The sequence below is a fragment of the Hylobates moloch genome, unplaced genomic scaffold (assembly GCF_009828535.3).
Source record: "Hylobates moloch isolate HMO894 unplaced genomic scaffold, HMol_V3 SCAFFOLD_8, whole genome shotgun sequence".
Taxonomy (NCBI): Eukaryota; Metazoa; Chordata; class Mammalia; order Primates; family Hylobatidae; genus Hylobates; species Hylobates moloch.
In genome coordinates this window covers 88,876,169-88,897,413 of record NW_026652283.1, presented here as the reverse complement: position 1 = coordinate 88,897,413, position 21,245 = coordinate 88,876,169, and the positions used below count along the sequence as shown (strand labels likewise).

Sequence of the window (21,245 nt, the reverse complement as noted above, 5' to 3'; positions counted from 1 at the left end):
GTAATCCCAGCTACTCGGGAGGCTGAGGCAGGAGAATCGCTTGAATCCGGGAGACTGAGGTTGCAGTGAGCCAAGATTGTGCCACTGCACTCCAGCTTGGGTGACAGAAGAGACTCCGTCTCCAAAATAAATAAATAAATAAATAAATAAATAAATAAATAAATAAATAAATAAATAAAATAAAATCATCATGTTATTCCTTTGAAATTTCACTTGTCTCTCTCAAGCATATCAGCATGTCTTTTTTTTTCTGTCTTTGCTTTTCTTTCTTGTCTCTGCCCACCACCTTTTTCCTTCTCTGTTTATTTCTGCCTGAGCCCCATTCTCTCCCCTTCAGATTTCTTCCTCTATCATTTCCTCACCCCTACCTTGATCCCTGCAACTGAATTAGCATGAGTACTGAGCTAATGAATATATTCTATTAATTGCATGTTTTAGTTTTTCAGGTTCCTAATTCTTCTAAAAATTGTGTAAGATGTATTTTATTTTCTGTTTCAAAAAGTGTAATTTAGTTACCATTTACTTTCTAAAGATGCCTGATTGCTTTATTCCCTCTGGACCAGAAGCTCTTGTCAGGATAGAAAAAGGCTGCCAGTCTTTGTCCTGAGTATATCAAACTATATACTTTTCACTTGAGGACTCTGCTTTTTGTTCTCTCAGAAACCTGTGAGCACAGCAGTTCCTGTGGAGTTGCTCCTCAGTGCATGGCAAGCTGCAGTTCTCCTGTCCCTTCATTCCACACATGTTCCCTTCTTTATCTCACCTGTCTATAGATGTCACTGGGGACTTGACTTTATTTCTGGTTATTGCACATCCTGATTTCTCCCCTCACAATTTCTGTTATCCATCCATCACTTCCTGAGGGTTTTACTGCTGTGTTCACCTTCCAGCATGTCCACTCACATAGGCCGTGCCATTGACCAAGAGTGTCGGCGGGGGGAGGTTCCTATGGGGGCAATCTCCTTCTCCTTGGCAGACAAAAGAAGGAAATTACCAAAGAGAGAGAAAATGCCCCCACAGAAACCCCTGCCCCACCCTCGACCCTCTTGGTTTCCTTCTGTCTTCCAGTTGTTCAGTTGGAAAAAGTCAAGGAGCCCATTTGATCACATTTCCAGAGCCTTACTATGAAGAGTCTTTGTTGTTGTTGTTGTTGTTTTAACTATAAAAAGAGCTGTAGAACATCATTGTCTACAGTTCTTTTACACCTTTAATAATCTATTGCATGGACCACAAGCAGGTTGAAAGGTGTTTTTTATCTCAGTTCTATAAATACTGGTGAAACTCTGTGGGCCAGTTGCTTAATTTCACTGGGCCCTGGTAAGAAAGATCACTTCTAGGAAAGCTTCCAGCTCCAGAATGTATGATTCCATTAAGTTCTCCGGTTAGTTGGCATCACAAAAAATAAAGGGCATCTTCCCTGTCTGCCTTACTCCTCCTCTTTATAGTTCCTGAGCATAGCCCAGCACTGACACATGGTAGACACCCATGGCAGACTTTTACAGGCTATATGGAACCTGCTTTGTCATGAACATAGCAAATGACATGACCATCATGGATAAGGACTGGGCTTCTCACGCCTCCCTCTGCAATGAAACTGGGCATTTGAGATGCTGTTCTTCTTCTCCTCACTCCTTGCCTTGGTCTCCTCTATCCACTAAGTATCATGCTTGAGAATGAATCCTGGGAGTCTTGAGGAAAAGTGTTAACCAAGTACTGGATAAAACACATTGTGATTAATAACAAGTTAAGCTGCCCAAAATTTCATCTTGTCTTTATCAATATCTGTAATTGACTTTTAGCTAAACCAGCAGCCAACGTCATCATTAGCTCCAGAAGAAGGGTCTTTTATCAAGTTTAAGGGCACATGATTTGGCTTGTAGTCACCATACTTCCATTCTAAAAATGGCAGCAAATATGAGAAAATTAAAATCTAGGACCCACACTTCTGAGAAAGAAAGAGAGTTATAAGGATTGCAAATTTCTTGATTTTTAATTTAATGATATAATTTTTTTTCCAGAAAAACTTTTATTCAGCAGTGGTATGGATTAATGGTTCCAAGGAATTATGACATTCTATTAACTTTCCACAAGAAATACTTCATTGCATTGAGATTAAATTTATTTTATTAGACTGTGAGAACTATGTCTCAGCAGATTTCCTTTTTGCTTCAACCCTTTTGAAACTATTTTAGTAAAAACAATATAAACAAATCATCTTTGTTTCTTATTATTTTATTCACTCATGCCAAAGATGACTTTTTATTATTATCATGTTTTATCTTTGGAAAAACACACAAGAAAAAAAAACTGTTGGTTGCTTTTGCAGAGGGAAACTAGGTGGCAGGAAATAGGGAATAAGGCCAATTTTTATTGTACCACTTAAATTTTGAAACATGTGAAAAGACTTTCATTGGAAAAAAATTAATGATGAAATAACACAGGCACATAATTTAAAAATCATTAGTATTAAAAGACATTTCTCTGCCCCACCTATCATTATTCCCTCTACTTCTTTAGAGGCATCTACTTTCAACTCTTTCACCTGCTTCTCATACTTAGCCTCACATTTCTAAATAGGATGCTCTTATTGCTTCTTCTAAATTTATCAACTTTAGAGAGTGTCTGTTAATTTCCAATTATGACATTGGAAAGTTTAATCCTTTTATACATCATGACAACTAGCTTCCCCTTTGTCATCTTTGCAATCTGTTTGTATCATAGTTTTTTTGTTTAACAAACAGCCAACGTAAGTATCATACACTGGTGAATCAAGTCGGTCTACAATTTTCTTCCTTCCTCTTATGGTTTTCTACTTTCCCTCTGTTTATATTTGCTTAATTTTCTGTGATATTTTTTCAAGTGATTCGATAGATCTGTTACATGTCCAATTTTTTCAAATGCTCAAATGCATACATCACATTTCTCCCAGAATTTTTTTTAAGAATTCTGGCTATCCTGAGATTACCAACTCTGGTTACCAACTACAGCACTCAAGGTTACTCACTCCCTTCTTAAGAGCCTCCTTTGTTCACATTAACTTTTCACTGAAACTCTGTTACCAATACAGTTCTACTTGGAAAAAGGTAAATTAAATTCTGTTTCCCCAAGGGACACTTCCTCCTCTCCAGGAGCTGCCAAAACACGGTGACTATTCTTCCCTTCAACTCCCTCTCTTTCTTTACAAAGTCAGTGAGGGCTCAAGGTATAAATAAGCTTCGTTCACTACCAGAACACATTTTATTTATTTTATTTTATTTTAATTATACTTTAAGTTCTGGGGTACATGTGCACAGAACACATTTTAATGTAGCGAGCTTGCATATCAGTAGACAAGTGTTTGTTTATATGCCGGCATCACAGTGGATGCCAAGTATCAGAAATGTTCCCTAATGTCAAAGACTTTACAATCTGGCTCACGTAACACAGGAGTGAAACAGAACTAACAATCAACAGTTCCTTTCTATCTCTGATTAATAGTCCTTCCATACCTTAAATGTATTAATCTTTGTAAAATTCTCTCTTTTTTGTTCTTTTCTTCTGTCTTTTTACTCTCTTATCCTGTATGCTAGCTATGACACTAATGTCTCACTGCCTAATCATTGTATTTTTATAATTTTTGGAAACTGTCACATTTTGCCTCCAAAGCTGACCTTTCACAAGTTACTTAATCTTTTTGCATCTCATTTCTTTATATGTAAAATGGGGGATAATAATGTTACCTTTTAAATTTGTTGTGAGCATTAAATAAGATCAATGTGATGAATTTAGCCCAGTTCCTGACACTTAATAAAATAGTCAATAGATAGTAACTATTGTTTGTATATTGGAATTATTTATTATCATCATTTTACTTGGACATAGGAGGGAATCTTAAAGAAACATTTCAGTATCTTCTAATAGTCAGTGTTATTACTAAGAAGTCTGATGCTAATTTCATTTCCATTACTTGTAAGTTACCTTTTCTCTTTCTCTTTCTCTTCCTCACTGCCCTCTCCCTGTCTCTCATTTTCTCTCTCTCTCTCTTCTCTCCATCATCAATGTTTTAAAAATTCACAATGGCATGTTTTTATTTAGCACTTTTAATCTGGACATTTCTTTTCTCCACTTCTGGAAATTTTCGTTCTACTTCTTTGATAATTTCTTCCCTCCATTTTCTCTGCTCTATTTCTGAAATTTCTTAAAACTGCCAACTTTCTTTTATTTCCATTATTCATGGTCTGATTTATTTTTGGTATTGAGTTCATGCTAATATCTGCAGCTGTCAGTGTAATTACCATTGTCATCTTGGTGTGATGGTTCTAGAGCTTGAAATTTCTATATTTAAAAACAACATTATACTTCACAATTAAAACTAAAAACTTAAGTTAGAAGTGTAGGCTAGCGGCCTACATATCACATCTTTTGACTTTGCTCTGGAGTAATTTTTAAATTACACTATTCAAAGGAATACATTTTGCTCTGTTCTCTTCTCTGTAAAGAGTAATAGCAGAGGAATTTAAAAATGAAAGAACACAAGAAAGGCCTTGAGGATGAAATGTGTTTCATCCATCTCTGAATTTTATCTTCTTTTCATCAGCTGGGCTATACAATGGACCTAAAAAATTGGAGTTCTCTCTTATCAACATGTAACATAGCTAGCAGTCCTGACTGTATCTAAACCCATCTGAGCTATTTTAAGACCTTTGTAGATCTTCAACATTCTTGTTTTTGAAAGCCCCACTCAGAGTCTTATTAAAACTTTTTTTTGAGACGGAGTCTCGCTCTGACACCCAGGCTGGAGTGCAGTCGCGCAATCTTGGCTCACTGCAAGCCCTGCCTCCCGGGTTCATGCCATTCTCCTGCCTCAGCCTCCCCAGTAGCTGGGACCACAGGCGCCTGCCACCTTGCACAGCTAATTTTTTTGTATTTTTAGTAGAGACGGGGTTTCACTCCGTTAGCCAGGATGGTCTCGATCTTCTGACCTCGTGATCTGCCCGCCTCGGCCTCCCAAAGTGCTAGGAATATTAAAACTTTTAAAATGCACTCATATCACAAATAATATTGTCCCAGGCACTGTTCTAAGAACTTGGCATACATTAGTGAACAATACTAAGACCCTTACCCTTGTAAAGCCTTTATTCTATATAATTTATATCCAACTAAGGAAGAGTCAGGTTGAATTGAGTATAATTAAATGGTTGGCAAGTTATGTTAGGTAGACACATACGTTAATATGTCAGGTTAGTCTAGACTGTACTGAGGGAACAAACAGTCCCCCAAATCCCAGTAGCTTAACATAACACAAGTTTATTTCTGGCTCATGACATGTTCATTATAGTTTAGAGGGGCTCTGCTCCATAGACATAGTCACTGGGAACCCAGACTTCAGAAGGCATCACTGTCTTGCAGCTGCACCAACGAGTACTTACGACCTCTTCAGTCTTCACAACTTGGAAGGAATAAGACGGAGAGTCGTGCATTGACTTTTAAATGTTTCATGCTAGAAGTGACAAAGGCCACTTCCAGTCACACCCAATGGCCAGAAACAGCCACAGGCTCTGCCTAAAGACAAAGAGTTGGGAAAATGTGGGAAAGCCCAGGAATATTCATAGGTAGTAAATATCTCCATAATAAAGCTTATTTTAATACTTATTTATTTCATTCTGAAGTTTTCCTTTGACATTTTAAAGTCAATAAATGTTTTCAAGTCTCAAACAGTTGCAAGAAGAACTCATAGGCCCTAAGCATTGTTCCTACAATTATAATAGTTTGCATTATATTTACTGAAAGGTTATTACATGTAGGCATTTTTTTAGGTGCTTTATATGAGTATGTAAATGTGTTGCTCATTTACTTTTCACAACAATGCTATGACGTAGGTACTGTTCTTACCCTTATTCCACAGCTGAGGAAACAGAGGCACAGAAAGGGTAAGTCACCTGCCCAAGTCACACAACTAGTGAATGACTATGCCTGAACTTGTGCTACCTCATCACACTGCCTTTCAGATGTGAAGGATAAACAGCCTGTGGAACATGCAGCATTTATCTTTTCTTCCTGTACCAACACTTATGGTCACAATAATGAAAGAGGAAAGAAAAGAAAGAGGAAAAGCAAAACTTCTGTCCAGTTTGAGACCAGTAGTGAGTAGTTCTCATTTTCCTTTGGGTGTGTTTCTAGGCAGGAGAGTACATAAAGAGACAGGAGAAATAGGAGATGGCCTTCTTCCTTGAAAAGCTTGAGATTACAATACCCACTACAGCGTGCATGCCGGAAAAAATGGGATAAAGCAGCTACCTAACCAGTGCTATCCTAATGGAATTTATTTTGCCTTCAAATGAGCATCTAATGTGATTGAAGAATGAAAGTTATTAAACAAACAAGGTTTACCAAGGCATTTCTTTCCAATTTTTGTGTGTGAAACAAATGTAAATGAAGCCAACTGGCTCAAGATGTTGCCTTACCCAAAACCTTGCAATTAGAGATTGTAGAACATTCATGACTCAGCATATCTATTCATAGTGCATGCTGTTTATTTCTGGTTTTGTACTCAATGTGTCACCAAAAAGTGCAAGCAAGACTCAGCAGCATGCAAGCCTGCACTAACATGCACATGCTCAGTAAACTTAGACTAAGAATCTACTCTAGACCAAGAGCACATACTGTGCAATCCCATTCATACAGAGTTCAGTAACAGGCACCAACCAAGAATTTCATATCCTGCCAAACTAGACTTTTTAAGCAGATGAGAAATAAAAAATTTTCCAGACAAATAAATGCTAAGGTAAGGTAAGGTAAGGCAAGTGATTGTTACCACTATATCAGCCCAAGACTTAAGGGAGTCCTAAACATGGAAACAAAAGAATAACACCTGTTACCATGAAAACACACATAAGTATATAGCCTGCAGACCTTAGAAAGCAACCACACAATAGAAACTACAAAGCAACCAGCTAACAACTTCACAATAGGATCAAATCCATATATTGATATTAACCTTGAAATATGTAAATGGCATAATTGCTCCCACTTGAAAGGCACAGAATGGCAAGTTGGATAAAAACAAACCAGACCTATCCATCTGCAATCTTCGAGACTCATCTCACACATAATGACACCCATAGGCTCAAAGTAAAAGGTTGGAGAAAAATCTACCATGTAAACAGAAAACAAAAAAGAGTGGGGGCTGCTATTCTTATATCAGATAAAGCAGACTTTAAACCAACAACAGTTAAAAAAAAAAAAAGGACAAAAGGGCATTACATAATGGTAAAAGGTTCAATTCAACAAGAAGACTTAACTAAATATATATGCACCCACATAAGAGTAACCAGATTCATGAAACAAGTGTTTCTAGATCTATGAAAATACTCAGACGGCCACATAATAATAGTGGGGGACTTCAGCACTTCACTGACAGCATTAGACAGATCATCAAGGGAAAAAACGAACAAAGAAATTCTGGACTTGAATTCAACACTTGACTTATTGGACCTAATGGATATCTACAGAATACTCCACCCATCAACCACAGAATATACATTCTTTTCATCTGCACAGGGAGCATACCCTAAGATTGACCACATGCTTGGACATAAAGCAAGTTTTAATAAATTCAAAAAAATCAAAATCATACCAACCATACTGGACCACAGTGAAATAAAAACAGAAATCAATACCAAGAAGATGTCTCAAAACCACATAATTACATGGAAATTAAACAACCTGCTCCCAAATGACTTTTGGGTAAACAAAATCAAGGCAGAAATTTAAAAAAAAATCTTTGAAATAAATGAAAACAGAGACACAACATACCAAAATCTCTGGGATGCCGGAAAAGTAGTGTTAAGAAGAAAGCTTGTAACACTAAATGCATACCTCAAAAAGTTAGAAAGATCCCAAATTAACAATCTAATATCACACCTAGAGGAACTAGAAAAATAAGAACAAATTAACCCGAAAGCTAGGAGAAGAAAAGAAATAACAAAAATCAGAGCTGAACTGAACAAAGTTGAGACCCAAAAAATTATACTAAGAATCAACAAAACCAAGAGTTGGTTTTTTGTAAGGATAAACAAGATTGATAGACACTAGGTACATAAAAAAGGAAAGGCTCAAATAAACACAATCAGAAACAGTAAAGGTAACATTACAGTTGATTCCCTAGAAACATAAAAGATCCTCAGAAACTATTATGAACATCTCTACACAAAGAAACTAGGAAATCTGGAGGAAATGGATGAATACCTGAAAACACACAATCTCCCAAGATTGAATCAGGAAGAAACTGAAACACTGAAAAGACCAATATTGAGTTCTGAAACCAAATCAGTAATTAAAAAAAAAACTGTCAAACAAAATAACCCCAGACCGAATGGATTCACAGTCAAATTCTACCAGACATACAAAGAAGAGCTGGTACCAATACAACTGAAATTATTTCAAAAAATTGAGAAGGAGGAACTCCTCCCTAACTCATTCTATGAAGCCAGCATCATCCTGACATCAAAACTGGGCAAAGACACAAAAACAAAAGCAAAAAAACTACAGGTCAGTATCCCTGATGAACATAGACACAAAAATCCTCAATAAAACACTAGCAAACCAAATTCAACAGCATATCAAAAAGTTAGTTAATTCACTATGAACAAGTAAGCTTCACTCCTAGGATACAAGTTTGGCTCAACACATGCAAATCAATAGATGTGATATAAACAGAATTAAAAACAAAAGGCATATGTGTTAGTTCCTTTTCACACAGCTGTACAGAACTACCTAAGACTGGATAATTTATAAAGAAAAAAGGTTTAATCTACTCAGTTCTGTATGGCTAGGGAGACCTCAGGAAACTTACAATCATGGCAGAAGGCTAAGGGGAAGCAAGGCACATCTTTCCAAGGTGAAGCAGGAGACAGAGAGTGAGCAAGAGAAGAAGTGCCACACTTTAACACCATCATATCTTGTGAGAACTCACTCACTATCATGAGAACAGCACGAGGGAAACCGGTCCCCATAATCCAATCACCTCCCACCAGGCCCCTCCTCGTACATGTGGGGATTACAATTTGAGACGATTTGAGTGGGGACATAGAGCCAAACCATATCACCATATGATCATCTCAATAGACACGGAAAAAGCTTTTGATAAAATCAAGTATCGCTTCATGATAAAAACTAGGCATTGAACGAACATACATCAAAATAATAAGAGGCATCTATGGCAAACACACAGCCAACATCATACTGAACAGGCAAAAACTGGAAGCATTCCTCTTGAGAACTGAAGCAAGACAAGGATGCCCATGTTCACTACTCCTATTCAACATAATTCTGGAAGTCTAGCCCGGGCAATCAGGCAAGAGAAAGAAATAAAAGGCATCCAAATAGGAAAAGAGGAAGTCAAATTATTTCTCTTCATTGATGACATGATTCCATACTTAAGCAACTGTAACTACTCCACCAGAAAGCTATTAGAACTGATAATTTTAGCAAACTTCCAGGACACCAAATCAATGTACAAAAATCAGTAGCATTTCTATACACCATTAATATTCAAGCTGAGAGCCAGATCAAGAATGCAATCCCATTTACAATAGCCTCAAAAACATAAAATACCTAGGAACACACCCAACCAAGGAGGTGAAAGATCTCTGCAAGGACAACTACAAAACACTGCTGAAAGAAATCATGGATAACACCAACAAATGGAAAAACATTCCATGCTTATGGATTGGAAGAATCAGTATCATTAAAGTGGCCATACTGCTCAAAGCAATCTACAAATCTAATGCTATTCCTATCAAGCTACCAACATCATTTTTGGTAAAAATGAAAAATTTCACCAAAGAGAATTTTGGAGAATTGGAAAAAAAAAAAAACTGTGCTAAAATTCATATGGAACCAAAAAAGAGCTCAAATAGCCAAAGCAATTCCAAGCAAAAAGAACAAAGCTGGGGGCATCACATTACCCTACTTCAAGCTATACTATAAAACTACAGTAACCAAAACAGCATGGCACTGGTACAAAAACAGACACATAGACCAATGGAACAGAATAGAGAATTCAGAAATAAAGCCACACACCTACAGCCATCTGATCTTTGACAAAGTTGACAAAAATAAGCAATGGAGAAAGGGCTCCCTACTCAACAAATGGTGCTAGGATAGCTCTCCAGCCATATTCAAAAGAATAAACTGGACCCCTACCTTTCACTATGCAAAAGAATAAACTGGACCCCTACCTTTCACTATATAAAAAATTAACTCAAAATAGATTAAAGATTTAAATGTAAGACCTCAAACTGCAAGAATCCTAAAAGAAAACCTAGGAAACACCATTCTGGAAATGGGCCTTGGGAAATAATTTATGACTAAGCCCTCAAAAGCAATTGCAACAAAAACAAAAATTGACAAATGGGACCTAATTAACTAAAGAGCTTCTGCACAGCAAAAGAAACTATCAACAGAGTAAAGGGACAAATTACAGAATGGGAGAAAATATTCACAAACTATGCAACAAACAAAGGTCTAATATCCAGAATCTGTAAGGAACTTGAAACAATTGAACAAGCAGAAAGCAAGTAATCCCATCTTAAGCTGGACAAAAGACATGAGCAGATACTTCTCAAAAAAAGACATACAAATGGCCAACAAACATATGAGAAAATGCTGATCATCACTAATCATTAGATAAATGCAAATCTAAACTACAACGAGATACCATCTCACACCAGTCAGGATAGCTATTATTCAAAAGTCACATAACAACAGATGCTGGAAAGACTGTGGTGAAAAAGGAATGCATTTACATTGTTGGTGGGAATGTAAATTAGTTCAGCCACTGTGGAAAGTTGTTTGCAGATTTCTCGAAGAACTAAAAATAGAACTACCATTTGATCCAGCAATCCCACTACTGGGATATATCCAAAAACAAAAAATCATTTTACCAAAAATGATGTGACAGAGGCAATATTTTTGGAGATAAAATCTCAGAGGTTTTCAAAATTAAGGTATACATTTTCAGATAAAAGGATCATGCAGCATCTAAAGCGGGAATAAAACAAATTATTAATTCATTATAGTGAAATGAGAGATCAAAAACAATGAGAAAACCTTAAAGACATCCAAAAAGAAAACAGATTATCTCAAATGGAACTGCAATTCAGCTGACAGCACTTATTATCAGCAACAAGTAAATGCCAAAAGACGATTTAATATCTTCAAAGTACTGAAGGGAAATAACTGCCAGTGTCGAATCCTATACCAATTAGATTCTTAGTCAACAGTGAGAATAAAATAAAATGTACCAGTTGGGGTTGAACCAGATAAGGAGAACCAGTAGGAGATGAGAGAGAGAGAGAGAGAGAGAGAGAGAGAGATAAATTTGTCAGAAATAATTGGTTTATGCAACTGTGAGGGCTGGGAAGATCACAAACAGGCTGGAACTTCATGGCCAGGTGCTGAAGCTTATTGTTCACAGATGGCAATCAGGAAATCAAGATTCAGGGAGCATGGAGAGCCATTGCAGACGTAACTGTTCGGAGTCTCCCACACAGGGAATGGCTAGGCCTTCCAAATGATGTCTTCACAGCAGTACCTAAATTAGCTTACTTGAATAGCTGAGAAGTGTATATACTAGAAAATGGCTAGTATATCTCTTCCATCCTCCAGCTCTTGGAGGAGAATATTCCTTGTAGCCCACCATAACTGGAAACATTCTGTAAAGGAGATTCTGGGGATTGTAGTTCAGTCTAGCCAAGTTGCCTCCCATTGGCAATCCAACCACAAGGCAGTTGGCAAGAGAGCTTAGGTGATGCAGCTTGTGGGCCAGAGCAGGGAGAGAAGGGTGGAGAATGTGCACAAAAGACACAAAGGACATAGCAGTATTCATGTCTGATAGAAAGGACTTTAAGATCAAAGCATTATTAGTAGTGAAAAGGAGCATTGCTAATGATAAAAGGAATAGTTCACTGAGAAGATATAACAATACTGGACCTATACAAATCTAACAAAATAAGCTTTGATATTTAAAGGAAACATCACAGGAGTTATAAGGAAACACCCACAAATATACTATCATAGTAGAAGGTTATAACAAAAATGTCCCAGAAAGTGATGGATCCAAATGACAAGAATTTTCTGTCTATAGAAAATACAAACAACCCAGTAAGTTTCATATAGTGAACATATTTAGAATTCTACTCCCAATAATTAAGAACATACAGTGTAACTGAAAACCATCTAAATGTCCTTCAGCTGGTGAATGGATAAACAAACTGAGTACCATTCAGCAATAAAAAGTAAATGAATTGTTGATACATGCAACAACATGAATGAATCTCAGATGCATTATGCCGAGTGACAGAAGCCAGACTCAAAGGGTCACATATTATACGATTCCATTTATATAATATCTGAAGGAGGCAAAAATTAAAGAAATAGAAAACAGATCATTGGTTTCCAGGAGGGTAGGGAAGAGGTTGACTACAAAAGAGCAGTCCAAGGCAATCTGTTGTGGGGGGGGCATTGAAAATGTTCTGCCAGCCCAGGCAACACAGCAAAACCCTGTTTCTACTAAAAATACAAAACAAAACAAAAAATTAGCCAGATGTGGTAGCATGCATCTGTAGTCCCAGCCACTCTGGAGGCTGAGGTGGGAGAATCACCTGAATCCCGGAAGTCAAGGCTGCAGTGAGCCAAGATTGTGCCACTGCACTCCAGCCTGCGTCACAGGTGTGAGACCCCAAGAAAGAAAGGAAGGGAAGGGGAAGGGGAAGGGGAAGAGAAAGAAAGAAAAGGTTCTATACCTTGATTGTGGTGGTGGGGTGGTGGTTACATGACTCTCCGCATCTGCAAAAACTCACAAGACTGTACACCAAAAAACAGGGAATTTTTCTGCATACAAACACGTTTTTAAATTAAATGTTAAAAAATCTTTTCAAGCTCAATAAAATAACCACAAAATTGACCGAGAACATGATCACAAAGAATGTCTTAAGAACTATCAAATGTCAACACCTCAAACCCCAAATTTTCTAACTATGGCACAATAAAACTCCCAATCAGTTATAAAAATTTAGTTCCTGAATCTTCTACTTTTGGAAACCAAAAAAATACTTTGAAATAATTCAAGAAGGCCAGGCACTGTAGCTCACGCCTGTAATCTCAGCACTTTGGGAGGCCAAGGTGGGCAGATCACCTGAGGTCAGGAGCTTGAGGTCAGGAGCTTGAGATCAGCCTGGCCAACATGGTGAAATCCCATCTCTACTAAAAATACAAAAAACTAGCTGGGTGTGGTGGTGGGTGCCTGTAATCCCAGCTACTCAATAGGCTGAGGCAGGAGAATCACTTGAACCTGGGAGGCGGTGGTTGCAGTGAGCAGAGATTGCAGCACTGCACTCCAGCCTGGGCAACAGAGCAAAACTGTCTAAAAAAAAATTAAAAATAAAAAAATAATTCAAGAAGAAATCACGATAGAAATCATCAAGTGTTTAGAACTGAATAATAGCAAAAGTATTAAATATAAAAATTTGTTGAGCATAGCTACAGCAGCACTTGGAGTAAACAGTATAGTCTTAGATGCGTATATGAAATACAGAAATTTAAAAAATAATAAGCCAAGTGTTTTGCTCAAGAAGCTAGAAAAAGGACAACAAAAATATTTTTAAAAATAGAAAGAAGAAAATAATACAAATAAGAATAACATTAGCCATAATTGCAAACGAAGGCACAACATAGAGAGGAACTACTGAAAGTTCTACAGATCAGTTAGGCAAGAGAAAGAAATAAAGGGCAATCAAATTGGAAAGGAGGAAGTCAAATTATTCCTGTTTGTGGACAACATAATTTTATACATAGAAAACCCTAAAAACTTCACAAAAAACTGTTGAAACTAATAAATTCAGTAAAGTTGCATGATATAAAATAAACATACAAAAATTAGTAGCATTTCAATACACCAATAGTGAACTTTCAGAAAAAGAAATCGAGAAGCAATCCCACTTACAAAAGCTACCAAAGAGAAGAAGAGAAAGGCAGGTGGGAGGGAAGGAAGAAAGGGAGGGAGGGAGGGACGAAGGAAGGAAGGAAGGAAGGAAGGAAGGAAGGAAGGAAGGAAGGAAGGAAGGAAGGAAGGGGCTCAGGCCTGTAATCCCAACACTTTGGGAGGCCAAGATGGCAGATCACCTGAGGTCAGGAGTTCAAGACCAGCCTGGTCAACATGGCGAAAACCCATCTCTATCAAAAATACAAAAATTAGCCGAGTGTCATGGTGGGCGCCTGTAATCCCAACTACTTGAGAGGCTGAGAAGGAGAATCACTTGAAACTGAAAGGTGGAGGTTGCAGTGACCTGAGATTGTGCCACTGCACTCCAGCCTGGGTGACAGAGCGAGACTCTTTTAGAGAAGAAAGAAAGAGAAGGAAGGATGGAAGGAAGGAAGGAAGGAAGGAGGAGGAGAAAGAAAGAAAGAAAGAGAAAGAAAAGGAAGAAAGAAAGAAAGAAAAAGAAAGAAAGAAAGAAAGGAAGAAAGGAAGAAGAGGGAGGAAGGAAGGAAGGGAGGGAGGAAGGAAGGAAGGGAGGGAGGAAGGAAGGAAAGGAGGGAGGAAGGAAGGAAGGAAGGAAGGAAGGAAGGAAGGAAGGAAAAAGAAAGAAAGCCAGCCAGCCTAGGAATAATCTTAATTAAGGAAGTGAAAGTTTTATACACTGAAAACTGAAAAACATTAGTAAAAGAAATTGAAGAAGACACAAATAAATGGAAAGATATCACATGTTCATGGATTTGAAAAGCTAACATTGTTAAAATGTCCATACTATACAAAGCAATCTACAGATTCAATGCAATCCCTATCAAAATATCAATGATACTCTTCATGGATATAGAATAAAACAATAATAAAAATATTTGTATGGCACCACAAAAGACTTTGAACACCCAAAGCAATTTTAAGCAAAAAGAACAAAGCTGGTGGCATCACATTACCTGATTTCAAAATATACTGCAAAGCTATAATAATCAAAACAGCCTGGTACTGGCATTAAAAATAGACACATAGGCCAATGAAACAAAATAGAGAACACAGAAATAAATTCACATGCTTACACATTTATAGCCAACTGATTTTTGACAAAGATGCCAAGAAAACACACAGAGATATTGGAGGAAAAAAAAAACAGCCTTTTTAAATAAATGGTCCTGGGAAACTGGATATTCACATGCAGAAGAATGAAGCTAAATCCCTTCTCTCACCACATACAAATATCAAATCAAGTGGATTAAATACTTAAATGTAAGATCTGAAACAATAAAACTACTAAAGAAAACATAGGGGGAAATGTTTCATGACGTCAGTCTGAGCAAGAATTTTTTTTGGATCAGACCTCAAAAGCACAGGCAACAAAAGCAAAAATAGACAAATGGGATCACATCAAATTAAAAAGCTTCTGTACAGCAAAGGAAATAGTCAATAAAGTGAAAGAATAATCCACGGAATGGGAGAAAATATTTGCAAACTATGCATTTGACAAGGAGATACTATTTAGAACATGCAAGGAACTCAAACAACTAAAAAAAAACACAAATAATACAATTTATTTATTTATTTATTTATATTTTATTTTTGAGATGGAGTCTCACTGTATCGCCCAGGCTGGAGTGCAGTGGCCCAATCTCTGCTCACTGCAAGCTCTGCCTCCCGGGTTCACACCATTCTCCTGCCTCAGCTGCCTGAGTAGCTGGGACTACAGGCACCTGCCACCATGCCCAGCTAATTTTTGTATTTTTAGTAGAGATGGGGTTTCACCGTGTTAGCCAGGATGGTCTCGATCTCCTGACCTTGTGATCTGCCCTCCTCGGCCTCCCAAAGTGCTGGGATTACAGGCGTGAGCCACCATGCCCGGCCAATACAATTTTTAAGTGGGCAACAAAACTGAGTAGGTATTTCTCCAAAGAAGACATACAAATAGCCAATACATATATGAAGAAATGCTCAACATCATTAATCATCAGGGAAATGCAAATCAAAACAACAATGAGATATCACTTCACCAGAATTAGAATGGCTATTATAAAAAAGACAAAAAAATAACAAATGCTGGCATGGATGTAAAGAAAGAGGAACTCTTTATATACTGTTGATGGGAACATAAATTAGCACAGCCATTATGGAAAGCAGTTTGGAGGCTCCCAAAAAAGTTAAAAATGAAACTAGTATATGATTCAGCATTCCACTGCTAGATATATATCCAAAGGAAATGAAATCAATATGTCAAAAAATATCCACACTCTCATGTTTATTGTAGCACTATTCACAACAGCCAAGATATGGAATCAACCTAAGTGTCTGTCACCTAAGTGTCTATCACTATCAATGGATGAGTGGATAAAGAAAATGTGGTATATATACACTAGAGAATACTACTTAGCCTTCAAAATAAATTAAATCCCGTCATTTGTGACAACATTGTTCAACCTGGAGACTATTTTGTAAAATGAAATAAGCCAGGCACAGAAAGACAAATACTGCATAATCTCACTCATATGTGCAACCTAAAGAAATTGATCTCATAGAAGTAGGTGGAATAGTGGTTACCAGAGGCTGGGGCAAATAGGGAGGAGTAAGGCATAGGAAAAGTTTGGTCAACAGGTGCAAAGTTACAGTTAGATAGAAGGAATAAGTTATGATGTTCTATTGCACAGTAGGGTGACTATGGTTAACAATATTATTACGGTATATTTCAAAATAGCTAGAAAAGAGGGCTTTTAGTGTTCTTACTACAAGTAAATGATAAATGTTTGAGGTGATGGATTTGCTAAATATGTTGATTTAATTATTACACAATGTATACGTGTATCAAAACATCACACTGTATCCCGTAAATATGCACAATTATTATATATTAATTAAAAACAAACAGGAAAACAGAATGGGGGAGAAGGTTGGGACAGATTCCTGGAAGGCTGTTGCAGGAGTCTGCAGTCTGATTCTGTGACAAGAGGGCCCAGATAAGGGTATAGTAAGAGGAAAGGACTGAAGTTCTGACACACGAGTGTCTGACTCATTTCCTGCCCAGGCCCAGTATTTAGCACAGTGCCTGGCACATAGAGGCCACCAAGGCAAATCTGTTAAATGAACAGAAAATGGAACTGGCATGACAGGCAAGTGTGAAGTGGAATATACTGGGTTAGTCCAGCAAGTGGGCTTATGAGCCTAGGAAGAAAGACGGACCAAAGGCATAGAGGCTGTTGCATCAAACTTAAACGCGTTCCAGTGAAGTCTGAAGCTAGAGGAGGTGCAAGTGGATGGCAGACTTGCAATGTGCCTACCAAAAGTAAAGGGCTCGTTTGTCTTCTGAGCCTTTGGATAGTCCATAATCACACATTGCTCTTAGTTTTTAATTTCACCGGATCTTGCTCCAGATTTGCTTTTTCTCCTTTATACACGGGACTCTTGGCATATTTGTCAGTCCTCCTGGATGTTGTCCACAAAGTCAAGTTTGGATGAGGCTTTTCTTAGCCCAGAACTTCTATTGCAAGGAAGAGTTTGCCCTATATAATATCACCCAGGCAAGACCTGAATCTAGGGCCAGAATCACAAATTTTTTTCAAAAGCAATTGGATTTTATGATGGTTAATTTTACATATCAAGTTGACTAGACTGAGGCAGGGGGTAAGATATTTGGTTAAACATTATTCTGAGTGTGTCTGTGATGTTGTTTCTGTGAGATTAACATTTGAATCAGTAGCTTGAGTAAAGCAATTTGCCCTCCCCAGTGTGGGTACACATCATCCAATCCTATGAGGGTTTGAATAGAACAAAAAGGCAGGATAGGCCAGATACAGTGGCTCATGTCTATAATCCCAGTGCTTTGGGAGGCTGAGGCAGGAGGGTTCCTTGAGGACAGGGGTTCAAGGCCAGCCTGGGCAACATAGTAAGACAGCATCCCTACCAAAAAAAAATTTTTTTTAATTAGCTGGGCATGGTGGTACACACTTGTGGTCCCAGCTACTCAGGAGGGAGTAGGCCAGCTACTGAGGGAGGAGGCCAGGAGTTTGAGCTCGGTAGTTCAAGGTTGCAGTGAGCTATGATTGTGCCACTGCACTCCAGCCTGGGCAAGAGAGTGAGATCCTGTCTCTAAAAAATACATAAATACTTTTTAAAAGGTGGAATAAGGGAGAATTCACTGTCTGCCTGCTGTCTTCTAGCTGAGACACTGGTCATCTTCTGCCTTTTGGCTTGGGCTAAGACTGAAACTTACGCCATCAGCTCTCCTGGTTTTCAGGCCTTCAACCTCAAATTACAACTATATCATGGGTTCTCTGGGTTTCCAGTTTGCTTACTGCAGATCCTGGGACTTTTCAGTCTCTGTAACCACATAAGCCAATTTCCTATAATAAATCTATTTACATATATACATATATATGGTTCACTTTCTCTGGAGAACTTAGACTTATTCAATTTTTTTGGAAATTTTAGTTGGACACAATCTTCTTTGTCTACAACTCTCCATCCACAAAAACATTACAAGACCATAAATTTAGAACAAAATCGTTTGTTCCTTGTGCTTGTTAAATTTCCTGGACCAACAAGGTGCATCAAGAAAAATGAAGAAAGTAATAAATTTCAGAAGAACTTAAGTTTGGCTAAAATGGGGAGGGTGAGGTCTGCTTTGAAGGGGGCAGAAAAGAGGGTTGTGTGGGACACATGCATACATGGGCATACAAACATGCATACACACACACACCCACCTGCTCCATTTCCTCCTCATCTACTCTTCATGACTTCTGGCAGTCTAACTTCCATCCCAAGGCTCCACTCTTAGCCCTTTACTCCTGTTCATCTCTACTTTCCCCTCAAACTCCAACTATTCCCTTTGTGTTAATGATATATATCTCTAGCCTTGTGCTTTCAAAAATAATGGAATCACAGGCTGTCTGATTCATCTAATGCCTTCATTTCACAGATGAAAAAACTGAGGATCCTAGAGGTCTACAGATATGTCTAAAATCGCACATCTGCTGGTAATTAGCAGAGTTGAGGCTCAAGCCAGGTTTCCTAACTACCAGTATAACATTCTCTGATAACATGGTTGTCCCTCTGGTCTATAGTTAGCTATGAATTATCTCCAATACTACAAGCCTCAACATACAATCAGAGAGATAGCAGTCACTTGTAAAATGTTGAGTCTTAAATAGAAAACTGGAGAAAAGTATTTATCATATAAGGTAGTAAAAGGGTTAATATTCTTAATCTATAAAAGAGCATCCTATTCATTCAACACATATTTACTGAGTGCTCACTAGACAGTTAACAGTGCTAGGCACTGAGAATGCAAAAAGTGATGTAAGAAAAGCATGATTTCTGCTTGCACATGGTTTACTGTCTAGTGGACAGAGAAAGACTAACAAGAGAATTCCTGTTATGAAAGGCAGTTGTGCACAGCTTCTCACCCCCTGCATGGTTACATAAGAGTAGCCTTGGGCCTGGAACATTTTCTTACACAGAGATAAAGCGTCCTCATAGCCTGTGCTAGGCACATCTCTGCTTTGTAATAACTTTCCCCGTTCCGGGTTTCATGTGTACTTCTTTGTTCTTAAGCGCATGGGTCAATGGCCATCAAGTGCACCTCCAGCTTTCTATAGTTCTGGCCCCAGGGGGGATGGGTTGAGGATCTTCACCTGCAGCAACAGAGCGGTGTATGGAGTCCATCTCCCTGCATCAGCTGGAGGGTAAGACCCGCTGCCATGGGGACACCCAGTCATCACTGAAGCTAATCTTGTTCCATCTCTTCTCTATATGAGTAAGGTGTTTTCCATCCAGTGCCTGTTTGAATCATCTTTCTCGGTGACATGGACATCTGCAAACCATACAGTAAGTTAACATCCTGGGACTGCTGCTTTGATGATAGGCAACAGGGGTCATTTGCTCAAACAATGACTGTAATGAAACTCTAGCTGAAAGAAAGGAATGCCTGCTTTAAAAGCACATAATTGAGGGACTTGACCCAGTTTGGATATATGATCCAGATTAGGGGATGCCGGGGAAGTATCAGTGAAATGACTGAGGTAAGAAAAAAAGTATAAACAGGTGCTAATTAGTAAAATAATGTACGAAGGTCCTATGGCAGGAGTAAACATGATATATTTGAAAAACTGAAAGAAGGCTGGTTTGTCTTCAGAGCATGAAGTAAGAAGTAGTATGGGCTGATAGAGACTGGAAAGAGAGATAGAGAATATACCTTGCAGGGCCTTCTAGGTCACATTGAGAATTTGATTGTGAATCCACTAAGAAATGGACAACACAGAAGAGTGTTTTACAGAGAGTTTTGACACAGAGAGATCTGGGTTTTAAAGAGATAGGGCCTGGTGTCTTGGGAAAATGGATCAGAAAGGGAGAAAATGGACACAGCGAGATTTGTGAGACTGTTGCCAAGATCCAGAAAAGAGAGCATGGTAGCTTAGACCAGTGGTTCTCACCAGGGAAATTTTACTCTTCTGAGGACACTTGGCAATGTCTTGAGACATTCTTGGTTGTCACACCGTGTGTGGGAGGATGTTACTGGCAACTAGTAGGGAAAGGTCAAGGATGCTACTAAACATCCTACAATACACAGGGCAGCTCCCTTAACAATCATCTGACCTGAAATATCAATAGTGCTCCAACTGAGAAATCCTGGCTCAGACCATGATGGTGGCCGAGAGAGAAGGAGGTACATATTGGAGAGACGATTAAGAGGTTAATATTAGCAGTAATTAGTGACTGATTGATCGTGTGGAATGGGGGAAAGACTATCAAAGGCAACCCTCAGGTTTCTGGCTCGTTCATCTGGATGAGTGGGGAGTGCCGAGATGAGAAATGCTTGAGGAGTTGATGGTTTGGTAGGGGAAGATAAGGAGCTCTGCTTGAAACCCTGTAAATGTGAGGTGCCTATGTGACACTTGAAAGATGAAAAACACAATTCTCTAGGTCTACAGATCAAGAGGGGAAGCCTGAGCCCTGTATTTGAGAGCTTCTGTGAATAAAACAGAAGACATAGGCATGCATGAGATTACCTAGGAAGAGAATACAGAATGAGAAGAAAATAATCCTGAAGACCGAGTCTTGAAAAACTCCCAGGAAAGGAGCATGAACCAGCAAAATTTTCTAGAGAAGTGGGAGGACATGGCACACATTAGATGCTTCAAGAGGGCCTATTTCCTGGCACCTTCTCCAACACAAGCACCACTGATTTATTATTATTATTATTATTATTATTATTATTATTATTATT

The 21,245-nt window shown here is 38.3% G+C and overlaps 1 protein-coding gene and 1 long non-coding RNA gene across 4 annotated transcripts in view; one reads left to right on the top strand and one right to left on the bottom strand.

Moving 5' to 3' along the window:
- The window catches only part of LOC116473634 (uncharacterized), a 223,686-nt gene that overhangs the window by 132,685 nt on the left and 69,756 nt on the right, over nucleotides 1–21,245 (bottom strand). The window lies entirely within an intron of this gene.
- The window catches only part of ENTPD3 (ectonucleoside triphosphate diphosphohydrolase 3), a 46,173-nt gene continuing 44,653 nt past the window's right edge, over nucleotides 19,726–21,245 (top strand). For both annotated transcript variants that reach the window (XR_009214387.1, XM_058441972.1), the window contains exon 1: nucleotides 19,726–19,846. Coding sequence is in view for 1 of the 2 variants with exons in the window: in XM_058441972.1 (XP_058297955.1) it covers nucleotides 19,772–19,846 (75 nt within the window). In the remaining variant the exon portion in view is untranslated. The remainder of the gene's footprint in view (nucleotides 19,847–21,245) is intronic.